The sequence below is a fragment of the Trichosurus vulpecula genome, chromosome 1 (assembly GCF_011100635.1).
Source record: "Trichosurus vulpecula isolate mTriVul1 chromosome 1, mTriVul1.pri, whole genome shotgun sequence".
Taxonomy (NCBI): domain Eukaryota; kingdom Metazoa; phylum Chordata; class Mammalia; order Diprotodontia; family Phalangeridae; genus Trichosurus; species Trichosurus vulpecula.
In genome coordinates this window covers 519,823,497-519,842,364 of record NC_050573.1, presented here as the reverse complement: position 1 = coordinate 519,842,364, position 18,868 = coordinate 519,823,497, and the positions used below count along the sequence as shown (strand labels likewise).

Here is an 18,868-nt window from a genome sequence, read left to right as displayed (position 1 = left end):
ATTGCCTTGAGGTAGCCAGGTGGTCCAGGGGATAGACCCTGGGCTTGGAATTAGGATGACTCATCTTCATGAGTTCAAATAGGCTTCCAAAACTTAGCAGCTGTTAGTCACTTCACCCTGATCCTCACCCACAAAATGAGCTAGAGAAGGAAATAGCAAACCATTCCAGTATCTTTGCTAAGAAAACCCCACAATGAGGTCATGGGGAGTTGAGCATGACTGAACAACAGGCTACTTCCTTGTAATTTTTTGTAATAGAAAATCTAAAGACAAGTTTTATGTTCGCTTCCTAGAAATGAGGGTAGGAGAGAAGCAGGATTCCTGTCTCCACTCGTGGAACAAGTCTAGAGTTGAATAAGACAAGTTGAAGAAAAGGTTGCAATATTGACCAAAAGGGAAAACATCAAGAAAGCCTGAGGGTTCAGAGGTGGGAGCTAATCTGAACCTCAGAAATGCCTCTGAATTGGGGTCAGAAGTCACATGACTCCCACAACTTTTCATGTAGGACCTTAAGACTCTGAGAGACCACTTGGCTTTACCTCTAGGACAGCCAATGAGTCAGGAATGTGGTAGGGCTTGAGGCCAAAATGGCAGGATCTCATTCCAAAGAGGAGATTCTTATTAACAAGAAGTGGGCTCTCTAAGTCAGCAGACAGTGCTGAGGCTAAAGGATGAAGGGTATCTTTGAAAGAAATAAAAGCCAAAACTAATGTGTCCCTATGAGTTTATTTACAAATGTAGGGACATTGGATGATTTTTAAAAGTGTCTACTTTTTCTGGGACTTAAGATGAACTATTTTGCCCAGAATGTTAGCAGAAAAGTGTTGCACTTGGGTCCAGGGAAATTGGGTTTGAATTCAGCTTCAGATGCTGGCTGTGTGACTATGGGCAAGTTGCTATGTCTTTCAGAGTCTCAGTTTCCCCATCTGGAAAGTGGAGATAATAATACATGTACCAACCACATCACAGGGTTGTGGTGAGGAAGGGAGTTAGAAAAAATGACAAAGTGTTATACAAGTGGGAGTTATTAATGACAAGGATATTAGAGTCAAGCAACCTATATACTGGCTGTGTGACCCAGGCAAGATGCTTAACTTTTCAGTGCTCAAGGCCCTAAGACCATAAATCATAGAGCACGTACCAATCCGCAATTGTAGAGGAAGACTGACCTCTAAACCTTGATATATATATATATATATATATATATATATATATATATACACACACACACACACACACACACACACACACACACACACACAGAGGCTACCTGACCTTGGGTAAGTCATTTAACTTCTTGGTGCTCTAGGCCAATGGTATCAAACTCAAATAGAAATGGGAGCCACTACATAAGCATCCCTGCAGACTGCATATTGACTTAGAAAACCACATATTAGCATTATCTATATGACATAGTATTTTCATTTATTTTATTAAATATTTCCCAATTACATTTTAATTTAATTACATTTTAATTTGGTTGGAGGCTACTGGGCAGCATGAAGTGCATGTTTTATACCTCCACTCTAGGCAACTTTCCAAGACTGTAAATTGGAAAGCAGTTGTTAATATACATTTGCAGAGGGGGCCCCTCCCTGAGAGCCCCTTCATGGATGAAATCACAAATCCAGTTTAAAAAAAAATCAAATTCCTACCCCTCCAGCTATAGTCATCACTTATGCTAGCCATGCTGAATTCCCCCAGGGGTTCTTCCTCATTTAATAACAATAATAACTCACATTGATATTGTGCTCTAGGGTTTATAAAGCACTGGTCCAAGGGCAGCACTTTCCTGACAACTGTACAACTCTGGTTGGCAATGGAGAAAAAATGCTGAAGATACTTGAATGAAACTTGAGTTCAAAGTGGAAAGAGCCCAAGTTTTAAAGAAATACAATGGCATACTGTCTATGATGCATGTGTGTGATTCTGTATGACAGAAATCCAGCAGTGATAATGTGGGTGGCCTTTCCAAGGGAGACAGAAGTTTGGAAGAAGGCATTTCCCAGGAAGAAGCTTAAATGAATTTTAAAAGGGGGACGTGGGTAGCCAAAGGGGAAGACAGATGGACCGACAAAGAAAGACACACAGAGACAGACATACGAACTGAGAATGAGACAGAGATAGAGAAACAGAGACAGCGAGGCAGAGAAAGAGACCCACAGAGACAGACAGACAGAGACAGAGGAAGAGAGAGAGAGAGAGAGACAGACAGACACAGAAACAGAAAGGCAGACAGACACAGGGACAGACAGGCAGATAGACAGAAAGAGAGACAGAGAGTTTTACTTACTCAGGGCACTGTGTGTAGCACCTGCCATGGTGCAGGTAGAGTGGGTGGTCTGGCTGAGACAGACACTTCATACAATTGTTCATTGTAGAGCAGGACTCACAATCCTCTGTGCATTTCTCACATCTCCCATTCTTCTCTGAGGGCCAGGTTCCTTGGGGACAGGAAGGGATGCAGGACTGAGAGAAAAGATAGGTTCCTAGAAACACACCAAAGGGAAAATATAAGAACATTTGAATCAAATTAGTCATGTATCTCTCCCTCTAAACCAGGAGTTCTTAACCGAGCATCCAGGAATTTAAACTTTTTTTTTGAAAGTGTAATTTGCTATGTTGATTTTCTTTGTAATCCTGTGTTTTGTTTTATGCATTTAAAACATTATTCTGAGAAGCTGTTCATAGGCTTCATTAGAGACTGCCAAAGGATGAAGAACCCTTACTCTAAATCAGGCCTGCACAATGTGTGGCTTGCGGTCTACTTACAGCCCATGGGCACACCAAAGGATTTTGGGGGTGCCTGCAAATCCATCCTTTGGTGGGCCATAGGTTGTGCAGGCCTGCTCTAAGTGATGTATTTATCTGTATAAAGAATATGGGAGCCAGAACCCTGTCTTTCAGCTTTTTGCAAATTCTCATGGTACCTGAGACAGTACTATGTTGGACACACCAAAATATTTAACAAGGATGCTCATTTCTTCCAAATTGGCCAAATCTGCCAGAAGCCTATGTTCAGAAAAGTTCTAACTGGATGCCACTAGCTGGTCTGACCTTGGAGAAATAACTTTATCTGCCCCATCCAGTTCTTCCACAGCAGCAACTGGACTGTGGGAGTGGAAAGAAAAAGATGGGAAAAGCTGCTAAATGGGGAGGCCCAGGCACTCAAAGGCCAACTTTTCCTATTTCATAATTTTGCTTAAGGCTAGCTCTGCACTCAAACTTCAGGTTAATTCCCTCATTGACTTTTACCCTGATTGGTCTCATAAGCTAGACCAGGTATGTGAAGACTAGAATGGTGCTTTCATCAGTGCCTAAGTTCATGCATTTATCAAGCCTTGGGAAAGTATTCCAAGAACCACCAAGGTAAGAGCTGAGGCAGGGAAAAACACACATTGACAATTCACAATACAATATGCATTTATCCAACATCCCAGGCATCCCCTTGCCACCACCTGCCCTGCTCCCCCCCACCCCAGGTGTATTTTCCAAACCAGAGGCCAAGGGTCAAGTTTAAAGACTTAATCCTTTAAACTCTGAAAATCCCACTAACTTGATTGGTTAGTCCTTGGGGTGGGGGTGGGGAAACCTGTATCTAGGCCAGCTCTAGCCATATTTCACTCTACACCCTCACTGCTGCACAGTGGAGAGCATACTGGGCCCGGAAGCAGGAAGACCTGAGTTCAAATCCCACCTCAAATGCTTACTAGCTGTGAGACTATTAACTTCTGTCTGCCTCAGTTTCCCTATCTGTAAAATGGGGATGATATCAATATCTACCTTTCAGGATTGTTGTGAGAATCAAAAGAATTAATATTTGTAAAGAGCTTAGCCAAGTGCCTGGCACATAGTAGGTACTTAATAAATGTTTATTCCTTTTCATCTCTCCTTCCCCAGTATCTGCTTTCTATCAGTGCATAGTACTACCCTGTCCCCTAAACTCTTTGCACCTTTCTGGTCCCTGGAACCATAAATTAATCCATACCCATACAGGTCTAACAACCTCTGGCAAATGGAGTGGGTAGAGAGGGCAGAGGTTTTCATGCCAGGTTACTTGGGAATTTTGGGACTCTCCAGTGGAATGAGGAGGGAAGAAAGGAGAGCTGGTGTCTGCCACATCTGTAAATATGTTAGACTGTGAGAGATGTCTTCTAAATGGACAAAATGAGAAGAGTATGACCAGGCAGTTTTATTTTCACTCAGATAATAGGAGTGCAGAGAGAAACAAGCCATGCCCAGAGGGACAAATATTAATCCTTAATTTGACAGAAGAAGAAACAGACTAGACACATTAGAATGACTTTTCCAAGGTCACACTAGTTAGTGACACAGCCTAGAATTGATTTCCTAAGTGTAGTTGGCTACTCAGCAGCTCACTGAGTCAGTGGTAGAATCATTTAAATAGGTAAAGAGGAAAATGAATTATTTGAGAGGTATGTATTTAGGGAAACAGCCTTGTGTAGTGGGAAGAGCACTACATTTGGAATTGCAAGATCTGGGTTTGATTCCTAACTCTTCTAGCAACACCCTTAAGCAAGTCACTTAACCTCTCTAAGACTTACTGGGTTGTAGCCAATACTTTCTAAGGTTCTTTTTTGGATCTAAAATCCTTAAGATCATATGATTTTAGGGTGCTAGTTCAAGAATAATGAAAAAAAAACTTAAATAAATATTTTTAAGCCAAAAATGAAAGTGTTTGAAGTTTTATCATAAATTATTTTGATCTCCCAAAGGAATGCAAGCATAGGAGCTGTGCTCTGCTGTCCAGCTCTTTTCAAGGGCATCACTAACCTTTATGACAGGAAGTGCACAGAGTAGCCGATCCATTACAGGTTTTACAAGAAGGATCACAAAGGTGATGTTTTCTCCAGTTACCTGTAAGAGGGGAAGGGGGGGAAATAAATTAATCTCTTACATGTAGAATCATAGATTTTTTTTTCATTATGCCAATTTTAAGCAGGTTTTTATTATCGGGGGGTTGGGAATCACATTTCTATTTGCTTGCAGTACAGATAAAGGACAGTTTTCACTTCTCTGTGCACACATTCTAGTATTCAGGACAGGAGTGGAAATAGGAACTAAATCTGTCATTTTCTTCAATTAAAAAAACTAACAGCATTTATTTTCCTCAGTCCAAAATTTTAAAATTCTATCTCCCTCCAAATTAAAAAAAAAACAACCCTTTATAACAGATATGCCCAGTCAAGCAAAACACATTCTCACATTGGTCTTATCAACATCTATAATATTATCACTATATCTATTTTATAATGTATTGATATAATATATGCATATATGTATGTATATATGTAAGTGTATATACATACACATATAATACATACATATATACGTATGTGTGTATATATATATATATAGTGTATTGAGTTGATCACTTCTCTCGACCTTCTGGATCAACACAATGACCGTCTGGTCATTGTGTTGAACAAAGATTTCAATGTAACAGGCAATCTTCAGATATGAAAACCCTCTACCAATGCAAGTTGGTACCTTCTCTGTAACTTATAGTCTTGGACAGTTGCCTATGATTGAGCACTGACCCATTAAGTGACTTGGCCAGGGTCACAGAAACACCATATGCCAAAGGTAGGACATGAACCCAGCTTTTTTTTTTTAACTCTAAAACAGTTAGGTGGTACAGCGAACAGTGAGGCAGGATGGTCTTATGTTCAAATTTTGTCTCAAACACTTAGCTGTAGAACCCTGGACAAGTTGCTTAACCTCTTGGAGCCTGTTTCTTCATCTGTAAAATGGGGATATGATAATAGCACCTATCTCACATGGTTGTTGTGAGGATCAAATGAGATAACATATGGATAAAGCTTTGTGAACATTAAAGAATTCTATAAATGGTAGTTGTTGCTGTTCCTGTTGTTGTCATTACCTATCCTCTGTTCCATTCTGTCTCACAGGTATCCGTAAAGCTCAGAAATGACATAGCAGCTCTGATGTGATTTTCAGATTTCCTCTGTACCCAGTTTTTGTTCCAAATTTAGGTCCTTTAATTATGGTGAGCTTTCCCCACTTCAGTCCTTAACCCAATCAACTGTCAAAGTGATCTTCAAGTCCTACCATGACATCCCCCTATTCAATAAATTCTAGCTCTCCCTATTACCGTCAGAATCAAATATAAAGTCTTCCGTTTGGCTTTCAAAGCCCTTCATAATTTGGCTCCTTCCTACCTCTCCAGGTTTCTTATACCAAACCCCCTTGCTCCTGCCTCCTACACACATACCAACTCAAATCCAGTGGCACTGGTCCCCTTGCTATTCCTCAAACAAGACACTCCGTCTCTCAGTTCTGGGCATGTTCTCTGGCTGCCCCCCATGCCTGGAATGCTCTCTCTCCTCATCTCTGCCTTATGGGTTCCCTGGCTGCCTTCAAGACCCAGATAAAATTTTACCTCCTACAGGGAGCCTTTCCTGATCTCCCTTATTACTAATGCCTTCTCTTTGTTGATTATTTCCTTTTTATCCTGTATATAGCTTGTTTGGATGTAGCAGTTGGCATGCTGTCTCCCATATTAGATTGTGACCTCCTTGAGGGCAGGGTCTGTCTTGCTTTTTTTTTGTATCTTTGGCTCTTAGCCTTGTACCTGGCACATAGTAGGCACTTAGTAAATGTTTATTGACTTACTGACTAGTGCATTTAGATGAACTATTCAGTGGTGAGTTCAGAAGAGATACCTCCAAATGTTCTTGTTCAGCTCCTTTCAATTAAAGAAGTCTTGAAAAAGTTTCTTGGGCATAAGAATGAAGCCACCCACCAAAACGATGTCATGGATCTGGGACTTACCCATATTGCCATCTCCCAGAGCCTTTCCCACAGTGTACAGTGTTTCAAAAATGGCTGCATTCAGCTGTTCAATGCAGGCATAGGGTATAAAAGTTTAGGCACAGTTAATCTCAATATTAACATGGGTATTGGAAGGGAAGGTGTGTTTCACAAGTCCCCAAGCAGTACAGAAGTGGAGAATGGCCCTCTTGTTCTCACTGATGTCCTTATTGTGCTTGAGTTTGGGCTCTGCAGAAATGGTGGACCATAACTCCTTTCCCTTGGCATCACTTCTCTCTGTGTGTTGCCTTTCTCATTCAATATAATATCCTTGAACAGGGACTTCCTCATTTTTGTATTTGTATCTCCAATGCTTAGCCCAGTTAGTGCTTGGCACATAATTAAATACTTAACAAATTCATTTCATTCATTCATTCAAAATCCTCCCCATCCAAGTGAGCATCTCCAGCTAAGGACTTGACTTCCATGGACTACCATCAGTTATGATGGTGACACTGAAAATACCACCTCCAAAGTCAAAGTTCAACATATTGTAACACCAATGCTACTGGGTGTGTAAGACCAATAACGCCAGCACACAGAAGGGCTGCTAGCACAGGTTCTCTGATCTGCTTTCCTAAGGAAAACAACTTTAAGGGGTTATCAATCTCACTTTAATTAAACATACGTATATCATTCACTTAGTTCAAGGGAAAGTCAGCACTCTGAAGTTCAGAGAAAATACAAATGGAAATTACAAGCAGAAATTATATAAACAGAGCAAAATAACACAAATTAGCAGACAGGCTTCTAGCTGTCTGTCCATATATACATAGTTACCAGAGAGAGAAGCACCAACAGCGTCGTTTTTCAAAGCCAGGGGGCTCCAATGGCTACCCAGGGTCTCATCTGGTCAAATCACATGACACTTTTCCAGTGAGTGAGGCCCCAAAGTAAAACCTCTCCTTCCACAGTTCTGAGAGTTCTAGCTTAACTGCTGCCCTCAGCGTATAGATACCCTTTTTCAGGACCTGAGGGCTTCACACCTCTCATGACCTAATTAGCAAAAGAGTATGGGCCTTCCTACAAACAAAGGCAAGACTCAGTCACAGGCATTTGATTGTCTTAGTGCTAAGAAGCACTCCAAAAGAAAAAACAATAAAAAGTCCCACTTTGGAATATGTGTAACATATTCCCTTTGGCACCAACCTTCTCATTTAAACCAAAAGTAATAGCAGCAACAGTTGGCTCATTGGTGATTGGAGGTAGCACGAGGCCAGTGGCATTGCCAGCATTTTGGGAGTGGATATTAGGAGTCACTAAAATAGGCTATTACTATAATCATGACATTGGTAATAGTCTTCCTAAGATAAGCTTCAGCGATTTCTTTTATCTTTGTTGAGACCATAGAAAGTACTCTTTCTGTATAGAAGCTATTAGTCTATTCCTTGTACTGCACTTGAATGGCCTGTGTCATTCAACATCATGAAAGGTCACTGCTTCATGTCTACCATATTATCAAATCTGTGGCCTATAAGATGCTCCACATCAAAAATCATTGTGGGGATTCATTGCAACCTGATTTTTCTACATCATCAGCCAATTTTTTGTGCACTGCAGCTAGGGGTGGTTCTGTTTTCTTGGTTATTAGCATGATCTTTGCTTTGCTATTTTGAAAGGATTCCACATGGGAATAAGTGGTGCCAAGATCAAAGCCAACTGTAGGTCCCTTCCACAAGAGTGCTGGGTTATCAGGGTTGGTGCTGACAGACTGAGAATTACAAAGATTAGAGCCTTAAAGTTGAAAGGGATCCAAGGGGTCATTTAGTCCAATTTCCAAACTTTTTATAGTGTCTCTGAATTCAGCCTTCGCTTGAACAATTCGGCAACAGGGAGCTCATTTCCTCAGAAAATTAAGCCATTCTATTTCGGGACTAACCTTATTGTTAGAAAGTTCTTCCTTGCACTGATTCTTTCAAACGTTATATTTAGGCTTTTTTTTAAATGACAAAGTATTGCTCCACATGTAACCCAACCTACCTTTATAGCCTTAGCTCATTTACTCTCCTCCATATATTGTATAATTCAACAACTGGCCTACGGTCTATCTCTTAACACCGCAAATAATCACTTCTTTGCCTTTTCTCATACTGTTCCTTCTGCCTAGTGTTCATCTTCCCTTTCTTCTGACCTGTGAAGTTCCTACTTATTTATTAAATCTCAGTTCCATTGCTGTTTCATCCATGAAACCTTGTATAATCCTCCTCAGGAAACACATACCTTAAAAAAAAAAAACCTTTCTAATTTGATTGCTTTTTACAAGCTGTTGTGTGTTGTGATTATCCATGTTTGTTTCTCATCTTTCTACTGGAATATAAGCTCTACAGGGATATTGGTGTTTGTTGAATTGGATGGAATCCAATTGAATTTGAAAATTAGATTCAATCTAATTCCATAGATATTTATTAAGTTCCTACTGTTTGCAAAGCACTGGAGATAGACAAAAATGAACGTCCCTATCTCCAAGGAATAAACATTGCACTGGGTTTTATCTAAACTTCCTTCATTATTTTGTACACAGCTGACATTTAATAAATGCTGGTTGAATTGAACTGAGAAATCAAATGGCAAGTATGGTTTTCAGGTAGAAAGGGCTCTCCCCCAGTGTCAGTAAAAGCCATTGCTAAAGCTGGAAGAAGGAAAAATAAATATTGAAATGATTCAAGTGTTTTCAAGTTGAGACAGAGGCTGAAGGGCTGACAAGGCATGAAGAATTGGTCCAGAATGATCCCAGGGGACCCTTGCCTGACTGGCTCGGGAATTACTCCAGGGGCTGGTTAATTTCAGTGAACTGAGTCCTGAATCAATTTCTTCTTACTCATTTGTTTTTCTTTCCATTATGAAAGGCTGGCTTATTGACAGGTCAGTTTTGTTTATTTGTCTACTATATCAGTGATAACTTGAAACTGTCATTTTCCAGCAGTTACTCATTTCAAACTCTGCAATATGCCCAGACGTCCACCAGAGGGGAATATGCACCAATATTTGAAGCTCCGAAGGACTTTATCCAGTTCAGTCTAGCCAAGGATTTTGACCATTTAGAGCACTAAATATAAGAAAGATTGTCTTTGCCACTTAAAAAAATGAGATTAAGTGTTTGATTTTAACAAGTTCTCTGCTTTATATTTATTTCCTGACCTCAGTCATCATGTCCCCCTTTTTCCTTATTGACCCATGGACTCATAGAATGAGAAAGGTCCCTGAGAAATGAAATTGTTTGGTCCAATCTCCTGCCTTCAGCCAAGATCACGTCAAAACTATTTAAAATGGATGATTTTTTGATTCCGTCCTTAAAGAGCTCCAAGGTCAGGAAATTTCCTTTCTGGTTTATGCAAATCTCTATTTGTTGCATTTCTTTAAGGTCTGTCTCTGTTTGCAAATTTTTATATTTATTCTTCATTAGTTGACCCTCTCTCCCCATCTGTATTTAATCTCTTGAGCCCTTCTAGCTTCCTCCCTCACCCTTTTCTCCGCTTTTAATGTTGGTCTCGACTTTTTTTTCCACTACCCCCCTTTTTTTTCCACTCTTGTCTTTATCAGTGCTACAAGGAAGAATTTTGTTTAAATTTAGAGAAGCAGTATGGAGGTTTTAGAGGAAACAGTGGTAGTGAAGAGGGCAGTCTGACCAGGATATACAGCTCATTCTGGCAAAAAACTGGTTGGTATCACCAAAGAGATTGGGGAGGGGGGGTGTCTCCAAAGAGATTAGTCTTTGGGGGATGAGTACCACCTACAACACAGGGGATGGTCACATTTCACCTGTGGTGGAAGACTACAGGGACTAGAGACAATCTTTGGTCTGCTGTGGGGGAAGGAGCCCATTCACTCCATTCTAGTTTCAGTCTGGTCAAGTTCTTGACCAAGGATGGCCTTTCAGAGAAGATGGTTTCTTAAGTCAAACTGAACTACTGCCCTGCTGCTAGACATTCTTATTGGGTGTTGTGTGCTAGCTGCTTCCAGGACCTGACTTTTGCTAGTCTTTATTCCTAGGCTGGCTTCAATTTACTCTTTGCTTCCTTGAGATGCCTAGGAATTATAAGGAATCCAACCCATCTGTTGGGCCAGGACAAGGCTTCCTCAGAGCTAGGACTTTCCATTATAGTATATAATTGAGATAAACTGGAAGAATTGGGAAGAAAAGGGAAAACAGGCACCTGGAATAGCAGGCCCTTTTGTAGTAAATATAAAGCACCAAGGTTAGATTCTGATGGTATTTTTTAAGGTTAAGTAATCTAAGAAATTTGGCTTTCTTAGTGACGATGCACATTGTCACAGAGACTATTCTTTGTTCTCTGCGTAAGGTCCAAGAATTTGATGATTACTTTAAAAAAGTAATTCTGGGTTTAGTATTAAGTTAGAATAGTTACGTCGATTGGCATTATTTTTTTCAGTCTGCTGACTCTCTGTAACCCTGTTTGGAGTTTTCTTAGCATAGATAATGGAGTGGTTTACCATTTCCTTCTCTAGGTCTTTTGACAGATAAGGAAACTAAGGGAAACAGGATTAAGTGACTGGTTGAAGGTCACACAACTAGTAAGTGTCTGAGAATGGATTTGAACTCAGGAAGATGAGTCTTCCTGACTCTAGGCCTAGGCCTTATCCATAAGGTTTGCAAAGTACTTTATATATAAAGGTTCTTTAAAAAGTCTTAGTGTAGTTTTAAGCCATTAGAGCTATCAAGGCTTTTAAACTCTGATGTCTTAACGAAAAGAACAGAATTAAGCTTGCAAATAGTCTTCTCCCCATCCCCTCCCCTCTCCTCTCACTAAAGAGCTTTCTAGATATTGTCACCAAATACAAATGAATTTCTCTTCCCCATCATCTAGGCAGTGTGGTGTAGTGGATAGAGTATTGGCTTTGGAGTCAGAAAGATCAGGGTTCAAATCCTGACAGACATTTGCTAACTGTATAACCCTAGGCAAGTCCTTTAACCTCTCTAGGCCTCAGTTTCTTCATCTGTAAAATGAGAAGATAGGACTCAATGACCTTTAATATTCCCTCCAGTTCTAAGTCTATGATCTTATGACCTAGAATTTTAAAACATGGGTATTCTACCTTCAGTGTGGTTGCATGGAAAGCCCTGCTCTGAGAACCCTGTCCATTGTTATGGTAGGAATTTCAGGGCTGGGACGAGGCTGATGGTAAATTGTTAGGATGTAGTCAAGGACAAAAACATAATTCAACTTCTTCGTGCTCTATGCTATGACTAGCAAGTCCAATTAAAGCCAGCTGGGAATATAGTTTTAGACTGTGTTGGAAAAACCCACAGTTTTAGGATGTGTGTAGGGGAAATGTGAAAGAGATGGGTCTGGGACCTGCTAACCCTACCAGTAAATCACTTAACAGCATACAAATGATTTAACAGCCAGATGACTTCTCTTCCCACCACTGGCTTTAGGAAACCAGCTGAGGCCACCTTCTCCTTCCAAAGCCAGTGGCCACACCTGAGCATTTTTACAGCTGCTTTCTTTGTGTTTGATCTGGGTCACTAGGGAGGGAGGCCTTGATCTGTGTATTTGGTTATGCTTGCATTCATATAGAATAGAAGGAGCTGGAAGCTATTTATACACTTGGGCTTAGGAATCTTCACCATCTCTGTGTATCTATGTTCCCAGGACCCAGCACAGTGCTTTATGTACAGTCAGCATCTAATAACTGTCAGAGGGAATTGCATAACTACCCTTTTTTGTTTCAGTTGGTGGAGGAAGGGGCACAGGAAAAGACTAGGAAATGAGAGAGGAATAGAGAAAGAGAGAAACAACAAAATGTCCTGCTCTCTCTAAAGTGCCCAGTAGTAGCATGGCATCTTGAGAATTTCTTTGACTTGACTTGATCTGTCATATGGTCCAGATTACAAACTATGTCTCCTTTGGAAGGACCAACCCAACCATTCAAATCAACAAGTATTTTATTAAGTGTAAATAAAGCACTGTCCTAGACACTTGAGGATAGGGAGTGGACCAATGATTTCATTGGCATTGGGAGGAAGGAAACAAACATTTATTAAGTGTCTGCCGTATGCCAGGCACTCTGCTAAGCGCTTTCCAAGTATTATTTTGTTTGGTCTTCACAACAGCTCTGGGTGGTAGTTGTTAATTATCCCTGTCTTACAGTTGATGAAACTGAGGCAGACAGAGTTTCAATGGCTTGCTTAGGATCAAATAGCTGGTAAGTATCTGGGGCCAGATTATTGTGTGTCAGTTTTTTTTTTTTTTTGAGGCATCGGGATTAAGTGGTTCACACAGCTAGTAAGTGTCTGGTCCAGATTTGAACTCAGGTCCTCCTCCCTCCAGGACCCATGCTCTATTCACTGTGCCACCTACCTGCTCCTGGGGCCAGATTTGAAATTAGGTCTTGAATCGAGGCCTAGGGTACCATCTAACTGCCTCTAGAACTCCTGGATGAAGGGACTCCCCTCACCAGTTCAGATCAGCACCTTCCCTGCAATTTATAGTGTGAGACAGTGGCCTAAGAAAGGCTAAGTGATGAATGGCCCATGGTCATATAGCTGTATGGGTCAGAGGCAACACCTGAACTCATGCTTCAAGGCCAGGTCTCTATCCATTCGCTATCCTGTCTCCCATATTGGGGAATAGAAAGATAAAAATTAAATGGTCTCTGTTCTCAAGGAAGCTTCCATTCTATGAGAGGAGTGGGGCACTCTTACAATCAGATAACTACATACATGATCATTTGAGAAGGAAAGAGAGGAGACTGAGGAGGGAAGTCTTCCTGTAAGAGGTGACTCATGACTTGAAATTTGAAAGAAAACAGGAATGCTAAGAGGCAGAAGGGAGGAAGGAATCTATTACAGTCATCCAAGTATATACCAGGCATTCCAGTATATTCTGTGCAAAGTCTCAAAGGCAATAAATAAAGACCTGAGTTTAGCGAATAGCAGAGGCCAGTTTGGCTAGAATAGGATGGTAAAGGAGAGGAATGTACAGCAATGCTGGAAAGATAGGCTGGAGCCTTGCTAAGTACAGAGTGACCTCTTTGTGATGAATGACTTGGCAAAAGAAACCCATGATCCATGGTCATAAATAGTCCAATCCAGGAAATGGGGCAGGCATTCTCCCCTACTCCGCATTTGTGAGAAAACCAATGGTGGTTTTTGGGTATTTTTTCTTTTTGTAATTGCCACTCTCCCTCCCATCAATTATGCTACTGATTAAAAGTCCATTTTAGTATTGGAGAGTCTGATCACATGTGTTGATTCTTCTAAAGATTCCTTAAATAATTATGCTGTCAGTAGCCCATGATCCCAGATGCAAACATGAACCTATTATTTCCACTGGGGTGCAGCATGGGTGAAGGAATGAGTTGATTTTTTTTCTTACCTTTCACACACGAATCCATCCAAAGAGTATGCTCATAACACCTAGACAGCTATATCCTCCCTTATTCACTAGGCCATTTGTCTGGGCTGCCTCTCGACTATTTCCAGTTCCTTTGAGTTCACCCAGGATGACTCAGGTTTGCCTCCTCTAATCTCCAAGGGGCAACAGACTATGACTTGTTCTGGAATAACCTCTGCCATTGTATTGCAATTTTAACTGTATTTTGCAAGAAAAAACAAACAGTGGAAAGATGGATGCTGTGGCCCACACACTCCTAAGACTTTGTAAGAAAGGACTAAATGCATTTTCCATTCGATATCCGGCTCAGTGTCTGAAATGTGGGGTGTAGGTTAAGCTAGGTTCTTACCTTATTCAGTGAATAAATATTTTCCTCCTTTTTTTTTTTAATAGTCTGTATGTCTTATGTCAAAGATTATGGAGGTGAAAGAAACCTTTCAGGCCACTAGCTTCATCTCTTTGCCAGGTCATGAGAAATAACGCTGTCTGCTTCATCCAGTCCTGATTAGTACCATACCCCCACAAATGCTCTAATTCCCCTCATCTTTCCCCTTCCCCCCTAAAAAACAAACAAAAACAAAGCAAAACAAAACAACCTAGCTTTGGGTGGGGGAAAATTAAAGAGGGCTGGGTGTGGCACTTAAGCAAAGGAGAACAATCAAGACCTGATTCCAGCTCGCGACACGCGTAGTCCAGTTGAAAGGATGTATATTCATTTGGTGAATCAAGCCTTCTCTGTCTCCTGGCTCCTTGCTTCATTTCATCATCTGGTACGCCAGATAAAATACAGATGTTCTCAGCTACAAACACAGACCCAGACCATTTTCCCCCTGGCTTGCACCTCCTTTTAAATGCCTGGATGCCAAACAAACTCATTTTCAGCATTTTGGGCCCAGCTACAGTTCACTGAAGATAGTCCACTCTGGAGTTGAGACTGATTTCTCCCTAGCTGAATTTCCAAAATAGGTATGGGCTTAGAGGGCACCCCAGGTCCTCGTTAGCCATTGGCCAATGGGATCATAGAACTCCTAGGCTCTTTCTACCTTTCACTTACACGTGGGGAACGGTAGCAGGGAAGACTATGCATGGGAATCCTTCTTTCTGGAATCCGCAAAGAGATCTTAATCCTGACCTAGATAGATCACTCCTGCAAGCTGTTGGGAAACTCATCTGTTCCCTCAGCTGCTGTTCCTGGACTGAAATGACCCCTTGAAAGAACCATTGCCTAGAAATCAAACTGAGAACATCTCTCATTTCACAAGCCTCTCTGGGTGGAATGCGAATCAGATTTTCCCAACCGGATGGGTCATTGTTTGTGATAGGCTTAACCAGTGAGATCACAGGAAGAGCTTGTGAGTTAGCCTGTCTACAGCCAGGTGTTCGACTCTACATAAGCAGAACTGAAAGAAGAACACTCAGATGAAGAGCCTGAAACCTAACCTTTCCTTTCCTCTTCCTTCCTTGAGTCCCATATTGGCCTGTACCCATCCTTAGGAAAGGATCACTTTTTGTTTTAAAGGAACCACTCCAAATTCCAAAGAGATGAGTTAGGGGCGCTGTTGGTAGCTCTCCTAGGGCAAGCATAATTGTGCATGAAAAATGGCAGGCACGTTGGATTTGGAGTCAGAAGGCATGGATTCTAATCCTGACTCTGTTGCTCATCATCTGTGGGATTTTGGCCAGTATCTTTTACTCTCTGGGCCTCTGAGAGATGAGGACGTTGGACTGAATGATCCCCATCTAACACTCCTGGGAACCACTGGTAACTTTAGATAACACCTCACCTACCCAACAGGAAAGGCTTGGGGAAGGCTCAACTTTATCAAGGCAAATTTCTACCTGAATTTGGCAAATTTCAGGAATATTGGATTTGGGGATGGATACGTTTTTCTGCATCACTTTACTGATACCCAAAAATAGTTGATCCTTGTGAGAGTTGGGCTGCTTCCATAAAACATTTAGTCCAATGGAAAGAATATCACCTTGATGTTAGAAGATTCGAGTTCAAACCCTACCTTTGACTATTAATATATGTGTGACTTAGGGCAAATCACTTAACCTCTTCTGGTGCCAAGTTTCCTCTTCTATGAAATGAAGGGATTGGATGAGGTGGGTCTTCCATGTACCTGTTTCCTCATCTACTACATGAGGGACTAGATGGCCTCAAAATTCCCTTGTAGCTCTTGCTATATGATTTTATGTGCAAAATGGATCTGTAAACTTCTCATGGTCTCAGGCTACCAAGTAGAGCTTCCACCAGTTTCTTTGTTGTTCCCTCCTGAGCACAAACCACAGGTCCCTTTGGTAAATATCAGATTGTACTCAGCAGTTGTCTAACCTGGATTTTCACCATCTAGCTTTTGGTTCACTGCCCAGTTCTCTTCTGTCTGAGGTCTTATTTTGTCCAGAGTCGGGGCTGAGCAGGGTCCTAAAAGAAGCAGATGGGCCCCTGCTGTTCCATCACTGAAAGGTACATACCGCTCCCAAACATGTCCTGTCCTGGGGTCTTGGATGGGTCCACACACTTCCCATCCACCAGCTGTAAATCTCCTTTGCAGCTGCTGCACCGATCACAGCCAAGCCCTGTGCACGTTTTACAGGTTCGGTGACATGGCTCACATTCTCCATTTTCAGCATCACTGTAGAAACCAGGGCCACACTCTCTAACACAAATGCCACCTGGGAATGTGGAAAGGAAGCTATGAAAGGCTGGCATTGCATGGTGTAGCTTAGATCAAGTGATGAAAAGGCAGACTATGGCATAAAAGATGTTTTGTCTTCTTAAGGCCATAAGAAAATAGAGTCAAAGTCCACCCTTAGACACAGAGGTCACAACTGAAGAACACTGTGTACTTTCCCACCCCAAACATGAGCCTCTTAGACCATCAGGAATCTACTGGAAAGACCTGTATTTTTAGCCACACAACTTCCATCAAAATCAATGGGCCATCGCAACCATCATATAGTGGAACGCTGTTATCATTTTACAAGGTCACTTGAGAATTCCTGCTGCAGGATTGTCTTGAGAGAAGATTCATGGGCCCTGTATGATTGCCCTTCCTAAGGCCCAATTCCTGCATTATTCCCATGAGAATAAAGACATTTAAGAATAATAAATGAATGAATGCCCTGCTTGAGGCAAAAAGAAGCCTTGCTGTTTTTTTTTTTTTCCTAACCAGATTAAAATATTCTCCTTCCTCTGTGGGCCTGACATAAATCATAGATTTAGAACTGGGAAGGACCCTAGTGGCCATCTGGCCCAATGCCCCTTGTTCTACAGATGAGGAAACTGAGATCTCTAAGGATTAAGTGACTTGCTCAAGGTCATACAAGCGTTAGGAAGGAGAACTGAGACTTGAATGCAAGTCTTCCATCTCTAGATCTACACCAGGAAGTCTCATAATCATTTTCCATGTGACTATTCCATGCTTACCGAAAAGATAAAAACCCTCTTCGCACCAGTAGCACTCATTCTGGTCACAGTCCCCACAGTTTCTACTACACTCTTTACATTCAAAGTCTTCACTGTAGGTCTTCTCGGGACAAGTTTCATAGCAGTGCTGCTTGAACCTGTTGATAAAGATTTTGAAATCTTCCATAAAGTAATGTTTCCATGAGGATCTTTTCTAGCAGGGCTACATGCATCGTAAGCTGAGCAGGGCTGTGCTAGAGCCAGCTCTTACTGGCTCCTGAGAGCCAATCACTAAGTTTTCATTGAGCAGTTACATTTTGGAATCAGCAAACACCGCAAAGCAGGACTTGAGTTATCATTTTGTTGACTGTTTAGACCAGGGATGGGGAACCTATGGCTTCCAGCCCACATGTGGCCCTCTAGGTCCTCAAGTGCAGTCCTTTGACTGAATCCAAGTTTGGGCCCTAGGCTGCAGGTTCCCCACCCCTGGTCTAGACTTAGAAAGTTATAGAGGAAAGCTAATAATGCCAATTAAACTCAAAAGTATGTCATACATACTTTCCCTGCCCCCCCCCCCCCGCCCCCAACACTTCATCAGCATATCAATCCTGTCTGGCTAGTTGGAAACACCAAACCAAAGCCCTTATCACCTTCCCTTAACCTTTGGAGCATCTTTAAGACATTAAAAAATAGAGCCTTTTTTAGTGGGTGACTCTACATATGTGGAACTTTTCTATGGTGAAATTTGCATTCAGTATTTATATTTCCCAGGCCCTCCATTGTTTAAAAAATGATGCCCCATAGGAAGCACTATGGTGGTCAAGTGAAGGTGTATTTATTATGGGTTCTAAAAGTAAGTAGGGTTGGAAATAGAAATGGGTTTAGATCTTTGCAGAAAGTAATAATAGCTCACATTTCTGTGGTGCTTTCCTACTATTAAAATGTTGTCCTCCCTATTAGAATATAAGTTATTTGTGAACAAGGACTGCCATTGGTTTCTTTGCTTTTGTATTCCTAGCACTTGGTATATGGTAAGTGGATACTAAATGCTCTTTCATTTATTTATTCCTCAAAATGGTCCTTGGGGTAGGGCACATGATAGTTAGCTCTACTAAATAGATGAGGTAGTTAAAGACCAGAGAGATGATGTGGGACTTATGCTCATGGTCACGTAGCTCCAAAGGCCAGAAAGACCTTCCCTGGTCCAGTTCTTAGAGATACGTCTCATGAAGCACCAGCTCTA

General features: G+C 41.4%; 1 protein-coding gene across 1 annotated transcript in view; it reads right to left on the bottom strand.

Moving 5' to 3' along the window:
• Positions 1–18,868, bottom strand: part of PCSK5 (proprotein convertase subtilisin/kexin type 5) — a 618,746-nt gene that overhangs the window by 44,821 nt on the left and 555,057 nt on the right. The window contains 4 exon segments of the mRNA XM_036741047.1: positions 2,294–2,489; positions 4,795–4,878; positions 16,692–16,892; positions 17,647–17,783. Coding sequence (XP_036596942.1) covers positions 2,294–2,489; positions 4,795–4,878; positions 16,692–16,892; positions 17,647–17,783 — 618 coding nt within the window.